The sequence below is a fragment of the Podarcis pityusensis genome (genome assembly GCF_964106645.2).
Source record: "Podarcis pityusensis genome assembly, chromosome: 9".
NCBI lineage: Eukaryota > Metazoa > Chordata > Lepidosauria > Squamata > Lacertidae > Podarcis > Podarcis pityusensis.
The window spans coordinates 25,844,042-25,863,501 of record NC_138034.1 but is presented as its reverse complement, the minus strand read 5'-3'; the positions used below and the strand labels follow the sequence as shown (position 1 = coordinate 25,863,501).

The 19,460-nt window shown below is 40.4% G+C and overlaps 1 protein-coding gene across 3 annotated transcripts in view; it reads left to right on the top strand.

Annotated features, from left to right (window-relative positions):
- The window catches only part of FAM149A (family with sequence similarity 149 member A), a 37,498-nt gene that overhangs the window by 5,938 nt on the left and 12,100 nt on the right, over positions 1-19,460 (top strand). For 2 of the 3 annotated variants that reach the window (XM_081020509.1, XM_081020508.1), the window contains exons 2-9: positions 9,968-10,078; positions 11,361-11,493; positions 13,406-13,548; positions 14,170-14,295; positions 14,856-15,032; positions 15,997-16,187; positions 17,287-17,441; positions 18,884-18,987. In XM_081020509.1, the coding sequence (XP_080876635.1) occupies positions 9,968-10,078; positions 11,361-11,493; positions 13,406-13,548; positions 14,170-14,295; positions 14,856-15,032; positions 15,997-16,187; positions 17,287-17,441; positions 18,884-18,987 (1,140 nt within the window). Of the gene's footprint in view, positions 1-7,147; positions 7,692-9,967; positions 10,079-11,360; positions 11,494-13,405; positions 13,549-14,169; positions 14,296-14,855; positions 15,033-15,996; positions 16,188-17,286; positions 17,442-18,883; positions 18,988-19,460 lie in introns of those variants that run through there. The other variant, XM_081020510.1, reaches the window with a different exon arrangement.

The window sequence follows — 19,460 nt, the reverse complement described above, 5'->3', positions numbered from 1 at the left end:
CTCTTGACAGCAGCAAGAAGATTTAAAATGTATTCTTCTTTTATTAATGATTATAGAGGAGGAGGAAGTGGTGGTGAGATGTACCTGTGCTATTTTGCAAGGGCAGCTTGGAATTCATTGGAAACTGAATAATAAATCCACTTGAGAAAACTCAGCAAGGCCTTTCATTATATCTGCATTATTACAAGAGTGAGTAGCAGATGCATCAGACTCCTCTGTTGAAGTCTCATAGAATCATAGAGTTGGAAGAGACCACAAGGGCCATCGAGTCCAACCCCCTGCCAAGCAGGAAACACCATCAGAGCACTCCTGACATATGGTTGTCAAGCCTCTGCTTAAAGACCTCCAAAGAAGGAGACTCCACCACACTCCTTGGCAGCAAATTCCACTGTCGAACAGCTCTTACTGTCAGGAAGTTCTTCCTAATGTTTAGGTGGAATCTTCTTTCTTGTAGTTTGGATCCATTGCTCCGTGTCCGCTTCTCTGGAGCAGCAGAAAACAACCTTTCTCCCTCCTTTATGTGACATCCTTTTATATATTTGAACATGGCTATCATATCACCCCTTAACCTCCTCTTCTCCAGGCTAAACATGCCCAGCTCCCTTAGCCGTTCCTCATAAGGCATCGTTTCCAGGCCTTTGACCATTTTGGTTGCCCTCCTCTGGACACGTTCCAGTTTGTCAGTGTCCTTCTTGAACTGTGGTGCCCAGAACTGGACACAGTACTCCAGGTGAGGTCTGACCAGAGCAGAAAACAGTGGCACTATTACTTCCCTTGATGTAGATGCTATACTCCTATTGATGCAGCCCAGAATTGCATTGGCTTTTTTAGCTGCCGCGTCACACTGTTGGCTCATGTCAAGTTTGTGGTCAACCAAGACTCCTAGATCCTTTTCACATGTACTGCTCTCAAGCCAGGTATCACCCATCTTGTATTTGTGCCTCTCATTTTTTTTTGCCCAAGTGCAATACTTTACATTTCTCCCTGTTAAAATTCATCTTGTTTGTTTTGGCCCAGTTCTCTGATCTGTCAAGGTCGTTTTGAAGTGTGATCCTGTCCTCTGGGGTGTTAGCCACCCCTCCCAGTTTGGTGTCATCTGCAAATTTGATCAGGATGCCCTTGAGTCCATCATCCAAGTCGTTGATAAAGATGTTGAATAAGTCCGGGCCCAAGACAGAACCCGGTGGCACCCCACTAGTCACTCTTCTCCAGGATGAAGAGGAACCCTTGATGAACACCCTTTGGGTTCGGTCAGTCAGCCAGTTACAAATCCACTGAGTGGTAGCATAGTCAAGACCGCATTTTACCAGCTTCTTTACAAGAATATCATGGGGCACCTTGTCAAATGCCTTGCTGAAATCAAGGTAGGCTACATCCACTGTGTTCCCTTCATCTACCAGGCTTGTAATTCTGTCAAAAAATGAGATCAGGTTAGTCTGACATGACTTATTTTTCAGAAATCCATGCTGACTATTGGTGATCACAGCATTCCTTTCTAGGTGCTCACAGACTGTTTGCTTAATGATCTGCTCCAGAATCTTCCCTGGTATTGATGTCAGACTGACTGGGCGGTAATTATTTGGGTCCTCTCTTTTCCCCTTTTTGAAAATAGGGACAACATTTGCCCTCCTCCAGTCTGCCGGGACTTCGCCTGTTCTCCAGGAATTCTCAAAGATGACTGCCAGTGGTTCTGAGATCACATCTGCCAGTTCTTTTAATACTCTTGGATGCAGTTCATCTGGCCCTGGAGACTTGAATACATCTAAACTAGCCAAGTATTCTTGTACTATCTCCTTGGTTATTCTGGGCTGTGTTTCCTTTGCTGAATCATTTGCTCCAAATTCTTCAGGTCGGGCATTGTTTTCTTTATCGGAGAAGACTGAGGCAAAGAAGGCATTGAGGAGTTCAGCCCTTTCTGTGTCCCCTGTTTGCATTTCACCATCTTCTCCTCTGAGTGACCCCACTGTTTCTTTGTTCTTCCTTTTGCTACAAACATACCCATAAAAGCCTTTTTTGTTGCTTTTAACCTCTCTAGCAAGCCTGAGTTCATTCTGTGCTTTAGCTTTTCTGACTTTGTGTCTACACGTGCTGGCTATTTGTTTGAATTCCTCTTTGGTGGTTTCCCCCCTTTTCCATTTTTTGTACACATCCTTTTTTAATCTTAACTCAGTTAAAAGTTCTTTAGATAGCCACCCTGGCTTCTTTAGGCACCTTCCATGTCTCATGTCTAGCAACCACTTTAATTGTACTTCAAGGTTCTTATGAGGATGAGCATCATATCAGCTGCTTCTATATTAGGCAATTAGCCTGGAATAGACAAAATTTGTTCATTCAAGTTTCACAGAGCATCCAGATGATATTGATGCCAACTCATTGTATCCCAGCAATTTTTCTGTCTTTTTTCTGACCTGATTTCTGGCATTAATAAAACAAAACAAAACATAACAGCAGCGTCAGCATTCCAGTATGGATTAACAGTATGGGAGATACTCTTTAGAACTGCTGGTAATAACTTCCTCCTTGCCTTTTCTCTTAAAGTAGCTCCAGAATCCCTACATCTCTACATTAGATGTAAAGTGACATAGTTGGACCATAAATAAACAGTTTTAGAAAGATCATCAGCAAACAACATCCTTACTAATACATTTCCAATAAACTTCTTCCAAGGGAAAGCACATATTTCATAAAACAAGACCATGATAAATATTTTCAGTAGCCAAGCCAAGCATATAAAACTTGTTACTCTGACCAAAATTTACAAGTGCTTAAGAGGGCATTGCTTTGAATCACATAGCTAAAAAGTCATGTTTGGGGAGAAGACAATATCACATCAAGGAAATAGAACTCTCAAATGCAATTTTAAAATAATGAAGAAAAAGTGAGGGTGGTACATTTTTAACCAGTTACATCAGTTAGATTTTATTCAAATGGCACTATAGCAAAAGGATCCTGCTTCTAATTCCAGCCTACCTTACTTCACATAATGGAGGGACCGATGTTTACCAGGTCTTATATAATATAACCAGTAATATGATGGAGAGATTATTGCTATCTGCAGCTTGTGCCTTGTTATAAGATTGTATTCTTACCATTCTTAGAGGCACATGGACCATTTCCAAGATTTTTATTCAACCTTCCATCCCTTCTGTTTCAGGGACACTTGATCTTGTTATAGTAAATGCTTCCTATCTGATCCCAAAGAAATAAAACACCTCTACCAAGACACTAATTAGTCTCCTTTTTGTGACAGTTAATTAAGCTGATTGCATTTTTCTTGACATATAAATTATTTATATACAAAATACATTGCAGTCATTTTTCCCCATTGACACTATTCTTTCTTAATACATATGCTGCTGCCAGAACTGAAGTATAGCTAATCATAATTAACTTTTGTTATGAGTTTGAGGTGCTGGAAAGTAGGCTGTATGTAGAGACCTTGCTAACCCTTGGAACCTGCAAGTGTTAAAATATAAGCCAGGCTAGCTTCCTGTTGAGGTGATCACCTGAGTGATGGGCCATTAGGGAGGAACAAAGGAAGTGGATCTGGGTGAGGCTGCCCCTCCATCAACTCAGATGGAGGACAAGGCCTGTTATGTGAGCCAAAAGCTGGAAGAACTGCAAGCTGGAAAGACAGAGAAAGTGTATGTTTGATTTCTGTTGGAATCCAAAGTGGTGGCTTTGGGAGAACTATGATTATCTTGGGGTAATGCTTTGAACCCATCCACATTGCAGTAGCATAATTTAGCATCTCAGCTGAGGGGGGAATGGGGAACAGATGTGAGTAACACACAAGCTTCTGCTTTGCTGCTAATTAATGCCCTGATGTTGGGAAAGATTGAGGGCACAAGAAGAAGGGGACGACAGGACAAGATGGTTTGACAGTGTTCTCGAAGCTACTAACATGAGTTTGACCAAACTCCAAACTTCCACTGCGGGAGGCAGTGGAAGACAGGAGTGCCTGGCGTGCTCTGGTCCTTGGGGTCACGAAGAGTCGGACACGACTAAATGACTAAACAACAACAACAAATGCTGAGGAACTCTGAAGGCAGCAACAGAAGAAATGGAGTAAATGGGAAGAAGGCTTCCCACCACCACCTAGAATGGTATGCTGGTCCTTCTACTCCATTAAGTCAGTGATGAGGGGTTGGATTGCACACAAGTTCTGATGGATGTGCTAATTAATAAAAGTTTGAGATAGATGAATTCGGATGCTTGAGTACTTGATTCTACTGCTGGGTTTTATTTTAATTGGGGAAGTAGCTACAAGAACTTAAAAATATATTTTAATGACTGATTTATTTGCATGGTAATGAGTTAGATGAACCTAGTCATAGAACTGATTGAAGCAACATGTTGGAAGTAAAAATTAAAACATCAATGCCACAAATACTTGAATGACTTGTTTTGACCTGAAGGAATCTATCTACATAATTAATGAATATTTATATTCTTTATGAATTCTGGATTTGATTTAGTGGCTTATGATTAATTTTTTTAAATGTATGATATTTATCTGATGAACTTGAATTTGATTGTAGTAGCGTAACTGGATTAAAATCTATAGAATGAATTAAGAATGAATACTATAAGTATATAGTATGTGTTGGTTGGTTTTGTTTAAGTACAAAGGCATCTGGAATTGTGTAATATAAAGGTGTAATTGCATGACTGCATCTTGGGTGTGGGGGTGGGAGTGGGAGTGGGAAGAGATATTACCCTAGGAAGAGAGACAAGAAAGAAATGTGACAGGAACCCTCTCTATAGGTTTCTTATTCGACAGATTGCTTGAATGTCTAAATTGCCCATAATATATGAAAGGCTAACAAATAAGAGACAATGTCTGCTCATTTCAATTAGACAGGACAAGAGAAGAAAACTAGAATTACTATAGTATAAACAATCTAATTAATGGCGACATCTAGTGGTGATGTGTAAACTCATCATGACTGCCGAAAACAAAACGTATTTTCAAGGCATGATGGCATGGTTTGGATGTGCATATGTCAGGCATTTATAGTTTAGTTTAAGTATAGTTTAACTGTAGTTTCCCTTTTGTAGCTCAACCTGCATACTTTGCTTGGAGCTAGCCAAGATCTTTAACCAGTCTGAAGTTTGTTCATGGCTTGTTACAAACTTGGTAACATTCCATTTCTTGGTTCAGATGTACTGGGAAACAGTGGTTAATGGAATACCTCCTGGATCGCAGGGCTGTGGGGAAGGAATGGCACAAGGATGCAACACATGGACACAAGTAGGCTGAACAAACTCTGCAGTAGAGTTAAACTGTCCTCTGCAGAAGAAATGGAAAATATACCAGCATCACGCCTCATGAAATGGGCTTAAGTACCACCAGGCAAGCCAAGTAAAATTTTAAAAAAATTGTTTCTAGCTTTGGGGCATCAAGTAACATTCTCTATTTCATTCTAATAAAAGAGGTAAGATTGGACCTAATTCTTCAGGGGTGATAGTACCACTTGGATGTTCTGCTAACATTTGTTCTATCGTGAAACTAATGGAATGGGGTAAACAATGCATGATGTTGAAGTGCTGTGATTATAAAAAGGTAAAGGACCCCTGACAGTTAAGTCCAGCTCATCTCGCTTTACTGGCCGAGGCAGCCGACGTTTGTCCACATGTTTGTCTGGGTCATGTGGCCAGCATGACTAAGCCACTTCTGGTGAAACCAGAGCAGTGCACGGATTATAGCTCCTTTCAAAAATGAATAAATTTACCGGTAAATGCAGTGGCGGGTGGTGGTGGTGGTAAGACTGCGAGTTTCTTTGGTGTAGCAGCAGAGGGGTGAAGTATTTACTCTTTTCTCCACTGTGCCATTTTGCCAATCAAAAATGTAGATGTGTTTTTCCTTTCATGTGGCAAATAAAAGTCAGAGGAAAAGTTTTGAGTATATTCACATGACCCACACATCACCAACTACCGTACATGGGCCCCTGTAGAGGTAGCATTCTTTTACACATCTAGAACTTTCTTTTTGATAATGCTATCATTTGCCCTTAGAGTAGCCTAGAATAAGGTTCCCCAGTTTCCCACTGTGATCTTCCACATTTGTCAAAATAGTACCGTTATATAATTCCGTCAGTTGCAAGCAAACTCTGCATATGGTGCCTCCAGACTGTCAGTATGTTGTGGGAGGGATTCAAGAGCATAACAGAACTTGAGGACTGTGCATTTAAAGTGCATCAAATAGCTGTTGCCCTAGTACAGAGGTTCCTAAATTGTGGCCTAAATTTCATTGAGGTTGTCCACAACATTTCTGTGGATTTGTGATAATACTTCAGGTTACATATAATACTTCGGGTTACATATGCTTCAGGTTACATACGCTTCAGGTTACAGATTCTGCTAACCCAGAAATAGTACCTCGGATTAAGAACTTTGCTTCAGGATGAGAACAGAAATTGTGTGGCAGCAGTGGGAGGCCCCATTAGCTAAAGTGGTGCTTCAGGTTAAGAACAGTTTCAGATTAAGAACGGACCTCTGGAACGAATTAAGTACATAACCAGAGGTACCACTGTACGTTCAAAATAGGGTATGTACATTAACATTTTTAGACTATGGTTAGGGAATACTGTACATGAATGTACTAATTATACATGTTTTGATCGCAGGCAAATGCCCATTTTAGGCCCCAGTGATGTGCATCTAAGCTGTAACATCTACCTGCCCTACCTCTCTCCTACCTGCAAGGAATGGAAATATGTATGAACTGCACAATTTTGAAAAGAACCAAATCTCCCCACTTCTGTATTTTCTGATGTGTATGACTGTTCGGGTGGAAATCTGGCATTTCAGACATAGGACTTTATAAACCCTTCCCCTCTGTTCCAGTGAAAGGGCTGCAGGAAGATGCATCATGAATCTCCAACCCGCCTTCCCCTTCTCTCTCTCTCTGTCTCATGCATGCCATGGTCCAGATGTTGTCACAATATTTTGGATGATCAGAAAGGAATGAACACCAGGAGAAATGGCATAATGCTAAATAACGGTATAATTCTAAATAACGTTTTGCTGCCTTTGTTTACTCAAGCGGCCTGCTGACAGACTCAGGATATGATTCCAGCTAGACAGTAGTAGATGATATCCATGTCCTCTCAGCATCAGACAAATGCATTGTGAATCAACACTGTGACAGAAGTACATTATTGTGCAAGTCAGACACACCTTTTCAGATTGCAGACACTGTAGCAAAAACGTAACTGGTAGATTTTGCTTATCTGTACATTATTGCACTCCCCCTTCCCCTTCAATGCAGCTGTTTTGGAATGCTGTTCTCCACAAGATGTGTTTATATCTGGGAAGCGCAGCCCTTTGAAAAGCACTAGGAACAGAGCATGAGACAGAAGCAAAGCTGGAACAGCCTCTGGGAGCAGCTTAGTACTGCAAGACCTCCCTTCTTTCTCCTCCCCTCTTACACACACACACACACACACACACACACACACACACACTTCCTAGAGGGAGATGGAGGACAATGTGCTGAAATGAAACGACACTGTGTTTTTGTGAAAGGGAGCGAGCAGAGCTTGTGAGGAGGGAGGGACAGAGAGCCTTCTCTGGCTGTGCTTTTTCATGCGCTTTGTTAGCGGGGTACGTTGCCCCTGCCATTTGTCTGCGGCTTCCAACCCTCAGCAACGTGAGCAACAACCGGAGCCAGAGCTGGTTATTATAGGGTAAGTCAGAAGGGATGAGGCTTAAGATGGGTATAAATGTATATGCATATTCTCAGCTCATGGGTCTCTGGCCGTTTGCTCATCTACCTACTCATATTCAGAGCAGTAAACTCGGCCTTAACGTGCACTAGCCTTATGCAGAATTAGGGAAGGGAAGGGGGGGGGGAAGTATTGTGTGGCCCCTCCTATGTTTCTGTTGTAGTGCCTTGTAAATGCTGCATTTCCAGATAGGGTTGTAAACACACTAATACAGTGCAGAAGAAAATGAACACACTGGAAATACTAAAATGTAAATATGATATTTTAATGGTGCAATGGAAAAATAGCCTTCCCTCCATTGCATCTGCACAGTATTCTTAATGCTCTATTTTTTTACTATTTAAAATTGGATCTAAGGTGGGGCTATGCTACATTTGGGGAAATGTTTACAGGGTGAGCCATCCCAACCAAGTACTGATTTAAAACCCTGTACGACCTAAGCGTAACAAGTGCAATGTGCTTGCCTGTCCGCAGGAGTAATTTTGAATGAAAGAGCTTAGCATGCTTTCTGGTGCTGTATTTCCATACCTTTTCCTGTACTTTAAAATTGTTGGGCTCCCTATATAGTACTACTGTCACAAAGTATATTATTACAGGGATATGATTTCAGGATCATTATCCCATCTCCAAGCAGTATATGCCTTATATAAGGAAGTGGCAGGCCCCAGATTTTCCTTTCAAATGTTCATTGGAAGCATTTGTTGATCATTAACTATATTATGAGTGAATGAATAGTCAAACTTGTACTTCATGGAAGAAAACAGCCTAGATTTTCATCTAAATAGTGACGTCGTGAAAACTCATTATGTATTACATTGGACATTATTGTATTTTAAGAAAAGAGACTTCTTTTTAAACTGTCACAAGATTTTATTTTTCAGAAGTGCGCATGCTAAAAAATAGTGATTCATTGGAAGGGACATATCTACATGGCTTAAGAAACTGGTGATTGGCACCCCTGTTTTCTTTTAAAAAAACCAACCCATGGATTTGTTTCTTATAATATGTGAAGTGGCTTCGTAGCAAAGGCAGGTGTACTGTTCGTCATTCGTAGATCTCAGGGAAGTTCGCAGCATAAAAATACAAGACAAAAAAAACCAAAATACATAATAAAAACAAGAACAAAAAAACAACCAAATAATACCCTCTCCCCTCTCCCACAACACTATTTCCTTTCCCAAGCCCATTTCATTTGGTAAAATCATGGCTTTTTTCAGCTGGAACTCACTGGCCATAATTATCTCGAAGGCTGTTTTTTCAGGGGGAGATCCCAGGAACTCATTTCTGGCACCTCTCAGGTGGATGCCATTGGCATTCTAAGAGAACCAGGAAAGTGTTCATGGTGAGTTCTGGCACCTATTTTTCTAGAAAAATAGCACTGATAGCCCCTAGTAATAAATATAAATACAAAAAGGGGTTTTCAGAAAAGTGGCTCTGGCTACAGGAATTGGCTGGTGTTTTCCCCCCAGTCAGGGGTGATGTGAAGAAATTAAACCTTTATCAATGCAGAACAACTCATGCAGTTCAAAAGAGGCATAAACAGAATCTAGCAATCACAGAACAGCTTCTCTGAAGTCTGCCCTCTTTCCTCTCTTTTTGCCAGAGTTCTACTAAGGGCAGTAACATATTAACAGTAAACACAAAGTTTAAGGTGTTCTGCAAATTTCCTTGACAGACTGAGTACCTTTTATCCTAGTAAGCCTGTTTAGGGGGTGGAGATGGGGATTATGGTGCTGTCTTTCTGCCTCTTGCTCACTTCTCAAAGTGGCCCTCCAGGGGAAAAAACCTCTTGCTGACTAGGGACATTCCTGCCTAATACAAGTCCTATGTTATAAGTGATTCAGGGCAGGCTATAACACATGGCTTTTCACATGGTCAGCTTCCAAAGAGGCAGTATTAGCAGAACACTCTGTAGCCATGAATACATGGTATGCTCAATGCTTATATGTAGGGTCGAATTCAAATGTGAAACCCAGTCTCCTGTTACTGCCATAGGTAAGTAAGTACCCAGTGAGACACACGCCTGTGTGGATTCAAGGTGGAACTTGTAGACACCTACGACTATAAACCTCTCTTAAATTTTAATATATTTTGATATCTGACTCCTGCACAGTGAAGTTGACATTAGGAAGAATGTGTGTTGGCAGAAGGGGACAAGAGCTGAAATCTTAACTACGTACGAGAAAATTGAATTAATTTGGCTTCTCTCTTCCCCCTCCCCCCTTCTTTTCTTCCAGAAAAGGACTATCTAAAGGAGACACAGACCGCTGTTTCCAAGGAAAGAGTGAGGATGGCCTTCCAGCACCTTTTACCAAAAGCGTGCAAGAAGCCATTGATAAATATACATTGTATGTGTTTATGTCTGACATTATTTGAATAACAACATAAGTATGTGTTAAAAGATTAAGATAAAATTGTGTGTATGTGTGTATGTATACGTGTGTGTACATATATATATGAAATTGATTTTGGAAATCACAGCTTTGCAGCATTTCTGGGGCAGCACCTGTCCTAGCCACATTATAGCATGGCAATTTGAAACTGGGGATTTCTAAAGTAGTTTGTAGTGTGGCATTCAGCTTGCAGTGGCGGGGGGGGGGGACTTGTAAGTTCTTGTAACTGCAGTTTCTTTTTATGAGCCCAAGTAGATGTTTGAATCCTAGTTAGCTTTTGGTATTGTGACTTGCGTTTTCTGCTGAAATCATTCTTCTTTAAGATTTTGTGGTGGGGAAAGAATGCTCAAGGTTACTTTAAGGAAGAAGAATGGGCCAGAACAATAGCCTAAAAGGAGAGTAGTGCAAATCTTCTACACATGAAAGTGTTCATTTTGTTAGCAAGGTTTTGCAGCAACCCCCTCCCCCCCCCCCCCACAACCTAGGAAACTAAGTGCAGTCAAACCTTGGTTCCCAAATGCCTATGTTTTGGAATGTTTCGGCTCCCAATGCTGAAAACCCAGAAGTAAGTGCTCCGGCTTTTGAATGAGTTTCAGAAACCGAATGGCTTCCGGGGAGTTTTTTTTCTTTTTTCTCCATTGACTTTGCTGATCGACCTTTGATCTTTGGTTGTCAAACATTTCGGAAGTTGAACAGTCTTCCAAAATGGATTACGTTCGACAACCAAGGTTTCACTGTACAAACTGGAATATTCCAAGAAGTTGCGCCAGAATATCAACAGCTGATTGTATTAAAAATTGCTATCCTTTTGGCTTCACTCTTACTTTTCTTTTTCACCTGTATAAATGTGTGGCCTTGTGTATGTCTGTCAATTAAGTATGTCTGTCATGCACTAACAGAATCATAAAGAGTCTTGTGATTGTTGGAAGCTGGTCTGCAGGGCCACAGTTTTTCCATTCATGCCCTAATGCTAAACTGAGCTTCACCATTTGTATGGGGAATTGCATATTTAAATTTTGCCAGTATATTTGAATGAGATATCTACCTTTTGTCTACAAGAGTCAATCAATGGCATTTTATGTTTGGTAGCTACTATTGCTGCTCTTTAGGGCTTTCTGGGGTGGGGTGGGGAGTTAGTCTTTGTGGTGCCACAAAGTCCTTAATGAAACACAATTGCTTTCTTTCTTAATGAGCCATGGTACCATGACTTACTTTTGAAATTTCTTTTCATCCACAGTGTCTCTGTTTCGTCACTTTCATCAAGCAGACGGACAACACCAACAGACTTGAATAATTCTTGGTCTGGGATTCAGAGTTGCACCACTGGCCCATCTACTGAAAGAAGCTCTGTTTACTCCTGGAGAGATGATGTATGTTAGCATTTATTAACAGGTTTTGTGTATCCTCTCCTGAAAAATTCTTAATTTGCCAATATTATGTCCTGTCCTCCACTGCACTTAGCTGGAAATCAAGGTCAATTTTTATACTCAGCTACGTTAGAAACTAGTTTTTCGCTTGGTGACTTCCTTGACTATACTGAGACTTAACGTTGTTTTGCATGGAATAATCCAGACTTGCAAAACTATTGTTTACCTTCCTTACTGAACACTGTTTCTGCCTTGCGTGCTGCTTTCAGTGCTGTGATCTTGATCAGCCAGGTGCAAATATGGTTGATTTAGATCAGGGGTAGCTAATCTCTGCCCCTCCAGATGTTGTTGGACAACCAAAGCCAGCATGGTCAGTGGTCTTAGAAGATGAGAGCTGTAGTCTTGAATACCATGGATCAGCAGTCTGTGATCTAAACCAATATTTTTTAATGCTCAGTCCCAGTGCTACTTGTCTAGAAAAAGAGGTGCCGGAACTCACCGTGAACGCCTCCCTTTTTCTCTTATAATGGCAATGGTGTCTACCTGAGAGGAGCTGGAACTGAGTTCCAGGAGAAAAAAGCCCTGCTCAGTGCTCTTCTATACTCTAAATTAAAATATTTTATTTTAGTATTCATCATTTATATCAACTTTAACCTCACCCTCTTCTGCTGTTTATTTTATTTTTATTTTTTACTATGAATCTGTTTTGTTTCTCACATTCTCCTTTACCTTCACTTTGAAAGATTCTTGTAAACCTTGCTCAGGTCATTTCAAGGAACTTGCTGCTATGCAAATTAAGACCGTAGCTTCAAAGTCCAAATCTGAGCACCTCTGTCCTGAAGCAGATGTTGCTGCCCCAAACCTACCTGAACAGTTGATGTTTCCTTTCCCCATGCTGCTATACCCCCCCATGCACACACCACGAGTCTCCTCATATGGTCAAAAGCATTTTTGTAGAAGTTGTTTTGCCCATGCAAACTAGTCCTTTTCAACACTGACAGGAAGAATTTAACAGCCAGGCACAGTGCTAGATGATTCTTCCTCCCTTTGCAAATAAAGAATGCTGTGCTAGCTGCAGTAATGATGCAGGTGACTGTCCATAAGATCATGCTATCTTGAGCCCAATTTCTTTGATAGTGAAGGAGTGACATACTTGCGGGCTCATAGGCCTGTGAAGCCATTTGCGTTTTTAACCTGCCAGCCCTCATCTTCCTTCCCATCACAGCAGTGAACTAGGAGAAGTGGTTTATACCACATCATAGGGCCAGGCAGAGATGAGAGGTTCAAACCTCTCTGGCAAGCCCAGCTCAGTGACGTGTGGAGCATTCAACTAAATTTTAAGCAGTGCAGACCTGCTAAAATGAATGAACAGGACTAAATTAGGTCCATTCATTTCACTGGGTCTTCTCTGAGTAAAACCTAATTGAATACCAACCAGAGTCATTTCTTCCCCAGCATAGCAGTGTGCTGGGGATAAAGAAGAATAGTCCACCCATCCTCATCTTTCTTCTCATCACAGTGCTGGGATTGGGGGAGGTTTGGGGTGAGTGTGCCTGAGTGCATGATGTGCATGTGATGTCCGTATGAGTATGCTGTGTGAGAGAGAGTGTGCTGTGCACTTGCATTTGTGGTGAGTGTGTGTATGTGTAGTATGTTGCTGTATACGGGGCAGTGAGAGAGAGAGAGTGATGCAGGTAACATGTTTGGTGAAACATAGCTCTCGGAAAGTTGGCCAACCCCAGACCAAAGGAGGATAGCCTCACCTGTTTTGGTGGAGTTCCATTCTCTGAATAAAAACACTATTTAAAAGATGTGTGACTTTTCCTAAATAACTAGAGTGACAAATATGTAATTTTATTCAGCTTCAAACATGTATAGAAATATTATTTGAAAATATTAACCTAAAATTCCCCAGGAATTTGATAAAGCTAATACACAAAGAGTTCATCAGCTGTTTTGGGATGTGGATGAAATGTTGTTTGAAGGCAAAGTGAGTTCCCAAACGGAGAGTCTAAAGGCAGAATGCAAGGATTGGACTAACAGATCACTTCACCTAAGGCAAGTCTATGCATGTGGATTAAATAATTTATTTCTAGAAGCATTTTCACTCAGATATGCACTTTATTTACTTCTTATGTGTTGGCTTGAGTAGTGAGCATCTTGTGAGTTGATTAACTGCCCACCCTTTGAATGGAAGAACCTATATAGCTGCCCAGTAGAACGGCCAGATATTAGCTTAATTGCTTCCAGATGGGGTTTCCATGATTACTTCCCATCAATAAGTAATCCTAGATATTTAAATCTGAGTACTTGATCAAGGGTGTGACCATCTGGAGTCCACCTGGACTTGGTAGTCCTCTTGCCAAATACAGTGACCTTGGTTTTTATCATAGTTAATTTTTAGATGTTCTTTTTTACACAGCTGTCCAAATTTAACCAGCATCCTCCTAAGTCAGATTTTATTCTGAAATAACAAAACTACATCATCGGCATAGAGCAAAATTGACAATTTACTATTCCCAAGGATGGGGGGGAATTAGATTGGCATTAACTAACACTATTTAAAGTTCTGGCTTCCTATGCTACAGAGTGCTTTTCAAAAAAAAAAAGAATGTGTTGCGTGTATCTGCATTTTCTTTTCACTTCATTAGCCAACCCTATATTTGTTCTTTTATGCAGGATTTTGGGAAAACAGCTTATTTTCCCAAAAGATGAGGGCTTTCAGCATTACCAGGGCAGAACTGCCAGCTCTGTTTACTCCAGGTCCTTACCTACCTTGAGTGAAATCACCAGCAGTATGAAAGAGTAAGTTTTTCTTTTAATGCAGACATATTCCTATTTCTGTTTGGTTGACATTATCTTCTATTAAAATGCTCTAGTACACATTTTACATATTCCCAGAATATGAATGCAACTGCCTTAGCGAAATGAACAGCCATTATTTCTGAAGCTTTGATCTTTAATGCAAAGCTCATACTGTGTATTATGCCATTTTCTTGGTTAAATAATACATTGGACAACTATTGGCAACATGAGACATTTGTCCTGGATATAGGTCTGCAAAGCAGTGCTCAGGCACCTGTTGTAGGTGATTAGCAAAAGAATCCCATGGCTTCTCACAGTTACAACATCCTCCTGTTTTTCTTCTACCTGGAAAAATTCTGATTTCTTGACTGGGTTAAAGCCACTGGAAGACATCTCTGAAAAATTTGAGATAGTTGCTATATTTCTAGCCTGTATTTTTTTGCTTCATGACATTTTAAAAAAATGCTTTAATTGCTTAATTTTACTTTCCTATAAAAAGATTAGTGTATATTTAATTTTTGCACTTTCCCCCCCTTCTGTGTTAAAATTGCTGTCTTTAGGTTATGCATCTCAGGCTCTAAACTGATTCCTGCAGCTTTTCCAGTGCAGAAGGCATTCAGCTCTGAATTACCAGAAATTTCTTTAGCGAAATCACCTGTATATTCATTCTTGGAAGAAGAAATCTATGATGCAGAAGGAAAAATTGAAGAGTATCTTGCATTCGACAACAAGGAACTGTAAATGTTTGATTTTTAATGGATTATAATGCAGTTTGAAAAGAACCAGATTTACCTCTAAGAACTGTTTCATAATGGCAAATACTATCATGTCAGACTGTACACCACATTAGTCATGTGTTTAAACTAGTGTACTTAACCTGCTTGCTGTTTATTTTGGTTACAAAAGAAAAATCCCTAGGTCTCCAAACTGCTGTGGACTTCCAATCCAGATCATACCATTGCACCAATTTGCAGCTGTAAATGGTCCCTACCAGGCTGCTGTTGAATACAAAGTTGCTGTTTGCAGTAAATAACTTTCAGATGGAAAGAAAAAAAAAGCCAGGAAAGAGCAATTATCATGAGAAAACCCATGTGGAGCCCCCAGTCTGGATCAGAAGCACATTCCAAATCTGCTTTTTCTCCAAATAAAAACAGTCACATTATTAATAATAATAATTCTATTATTTATTCCCCTCCCATGTGGCGGGGTTTCCACAGCCACTCTGAGCGGCTTCCAACAGAACACTAAAAACAGAATAAAACTTCAATCATTAAAAACCTCCCTAAACATTAAGCACACATGTGCCTTCTGTCGCAGTGGGTTTGACTAGATGACCCATGGGAGTCCCTTCCAACTCTACAATTCTATGATTGTATGAGTAGTTTATGATCAAATGATAGGGGGGTTGGGGCTAATCTGTATGACCCAGTGGCTAGAAACACATTTGACATGTGCATAGGTTCATGCTTTTTTACATACATGTCGTAGACATGTCATAGGTTTTTTTATATAACGTAGTAAGCATCCCTAAACCCTGTAGAATTTGAATATTACATAATTAATGCTCATTGTTTGGCAGATTTTAAGTAGCACTGTGCCGCCTTTTTTTATATAACAGGATTGTGTAAATAGAAGTAGACTGTTTTTTATTAATAGATAGTAGTGCTTGGTAATAAAGATTCAATTTGCTTCAATCATTAGTGATGATGAAAAGTTGGAGCAAAAGATATATCAACTTGCCCAAAAGAGGGTTAAACATGGCATTCCTCCTATTTCCCCCAATGCCTGTATCAAAGATGCTGTGGTTGCGGACGTTTTCGATCACGTCTGGAAGAATGTAATTCAAGTACTGGAAGAATTAATAAGGAAACACTGGGAATCGTCTATCACAGGTAACTGGAATGTTTATGGAAAAGCCATTTCTGAAAACATTCTTAAAAATGGATGCTTTATATGATCTCTGTGGTTCCAGGAGTTCCAACGCATTCTAAATATGTTTTAGAAATGTATTGTTACGAATTATGGTGATGGGAGGGGCTGGGGGAGTTGACCGTGTGCCGAGACCCTCATAACCCCTGGATGCAGAAAGTGGTAAAATGTAAACCAGGCTAGCTTCTTGTTGAAGTGATAGTCTGGGTGATGGGTCATTAAGGGAAGAAAGGAAGTGTTTGAATCCGAAGCTGTGGATATGGGGGAAGCAAGGCTTCTTGGGGATGTTAATGCTGTGAACCCTCCATTGTAGACTCAGGTTGTATATACAGTGGTACCTTGGTTTAAAAACAGCTTAGTTTATGAAGAACCTGGATTAAGAACGCTGCAAACCCGGAAGTAGGTGTTTTGGTTTGTGAACTTTGCCTTGGAACCAGAACATGTTCCGCTTCCTGTTGAGTGTGTTTCATTTGTAAATTGAGTCCCTCGCTGCTATGGGAAAGTACACCTTGGTTTCAGAACGCTTTGGTTTAAGAATAGACTTCCAAACGGATTAAGTTCGTAAACTAAGGTACCACTGTATTTGTAAATAAACCACATAGCAGTCTCCTCTGTGTCTCATTCGCAAAAGAAACACAAATCCAAGGTAAGCACCTGGAAGTCCTGGAATCTCACACTGCTCAGAGGCTGGGGTGGTGTGCAGCAGTAGAGATGGTCTGTGCTAACATATCCATATGTATGGTATCATATTTCTGTATTGGTCTGCATGGCCCAGTTCACATATGATACTGGGGGCCATGATGTGTGTTAACTATGGTTTGTGCACGTTTGATTGGGCATGTGTAATATGGGCCTATGGTTAGCACTGACTCCTGAGATGAGAGTAAAATGGTAAGAGGAACATGTATTCCTAAGGCTTGCTTTGATTTCCAAACTATGGTTTGGAGGCAGTCAGCATTATTTGTGCAAAAAGTTGTTACATATTCACCAGTTTACTGTGCTAAAGCAAATGTTTACATTTATGTCTGATTGAAATTTGGGGTTTTTTAAATGATGAACTAGAGAATGACAAACAGATGGAGAAATTGAAAGCTACTGGAAACAAGTTACCACATCTATCCATTTCCCGTGTTGCAATGGAGACATCAAGTGTACCCCCATCAAGAGGGTCAGAGGCTCGAGGCACATCTGTTGGTTTGCATTTTGTCCCATCACAGGTAAAATATCTTCCAACTAGCTGGCATTAGTCAGCATATGAAATCCTATTTTCCTTTTTATCAGCAGCACACAACTTCTCCAGTCCCCAGGCCCTGTGTGAGGTTTTCCTCTCTATTCCTTCTATCTCGGTGGCCGGTGACCATGCCCAGCCAAGGTCTCTAGCACACCAGCCACACTTCAACACACACCTCTGCTGTCCTTAAGATGTTGTATGCAGTGCTGCTTTTTTTTTTTTAAAGGAAAAAGGTGCCACCGCTCACCATGAAGTTGTTACAGTAAGTAGCAACTAAGTACCACGCTTTAAACATTTGGGGCAGGGGGGAGGGAAGGTGCTGGTACTGTGTACCCAGAAGAAAAGCACTGGTTGTATGACATATACTGATTTTCAGCATTCCACAACTGGCCTTTTGTTTTTAGCCTTTAGGCTTCCTGACAGGCAGCAGCTGCTTTTTAGATGTGTGCATACATGTGTTTATTTTGTGTGTATACATAAACACAATCAAGACAACCCTCTGGTTCTGCTTAGCACTCTTCCTTGACACAATGCATTGCAGTCCTTGAGCCACACAGCTAAAAAAAAAAAGTGAATTCCTATCATATGTATTTAGTAATGCTGAAGGCTCCAGTTTTCACATTCTCCACATAGCCTGTGCCCAACTCTCATAACCATGTATTAAAGAGGCCTATTGCATCTGTTGCTCATGGCTAGTTCCCATATTTCCATTCAGGGCCACTGATGCTGGCACAGAAAGTACTCATGTAATCAAGATGCAAGCATTTAAAATGATGCAAGAATTTTTTGCAGCAGTTGCTATACAGGTTGATATTTAATTAAACACCCACTCCTGTTAACATCTCCCTCTCTCTCTCTCTCCACTAATAATTATTCTTATTATTGATTGCAACATGTACAAGATAACTCATGTGTTACTTGTGGCCTGTACAGTGGTACCTCTGGTTATGAACTTAATTTGTTCTGGAGGTCTGTTCTCAACTCGAAACCGCTGTGTGTGCACCTCTGGCGCGCGACTTCCGCTCGCATCTTGGGGCAAAGGTTGCAACCAGGTGCATCTACTTCCAGGTTAGTGGAGCTTGTAGCCCGAAGCGTGCATAAGGAGGACAGTTCGTAACCAGAGATATTACTGTAGATATGTCTCAACAAAATTACACTAGTAGTTATTATTATTTATAATAAGACCTGTCCTGTAGGGTAATTCTGTGTTATTGTGTAAAAAGAGAGAGGGATAAGTATAGAATTGGCATCCGTTTCTTCTTCATGTTTTCATACATGCTTTTTGCATAGGGTGAAATGTTCTTCAGCATCTGCATTAGGTAACTTTGCACATCTTCACCCACAATGTTGCACATGTTTTAGGCCTTCAGACATATTGATTAATTACCTCAAAAACATTAAGTGATTTGCTTCTGTTGCTTTCTTTAGATCCACCGGTTTCCCAGCAATTTACACAGCGATTTAAATGGTGTCATGACAATCCAAGCTAAGCCACTGCAACAGAGGCACTCTGGGCTAACAGAAAAGATACAGTATGTGTTGCAAAGACTTATGAGATCACATTTCACTCTCACAGTGCATGCTATATTTATTTTTCAATCTATACCTCAACATCTGGCTCTATGAAGCCTTTCTGAAGTCAACATTTCAATTTTATGTTATGTGTTTTAATTTTGGGCCTTGGTTAAATTATTTTATTTCAAATATAAAGTATAATTAAAGCTGCATATTCTCTTCTGCGGGGGAAAGGGCTTTGGGGGCAGGCTGCAGAAGGGTTGAATCTTGTATAAGTGGCAACTACATTTGCTGAAATTGCTCTTTTTCAGGAATGAGCAGGAAGACAAGCCGCAAGTGGGTTCCAGTGTTAACTCAGCACGAAATCGGCTGGGGCGAATTCCTGACAGTAGTGTTCTCTTTTTTTTTTTTTTTTAATCATATTTATTAAAATTTCCAATAATAACAGAATAAAGAAGATAGAAAAGATAAAGAAAAAAAAGAAAGAAAA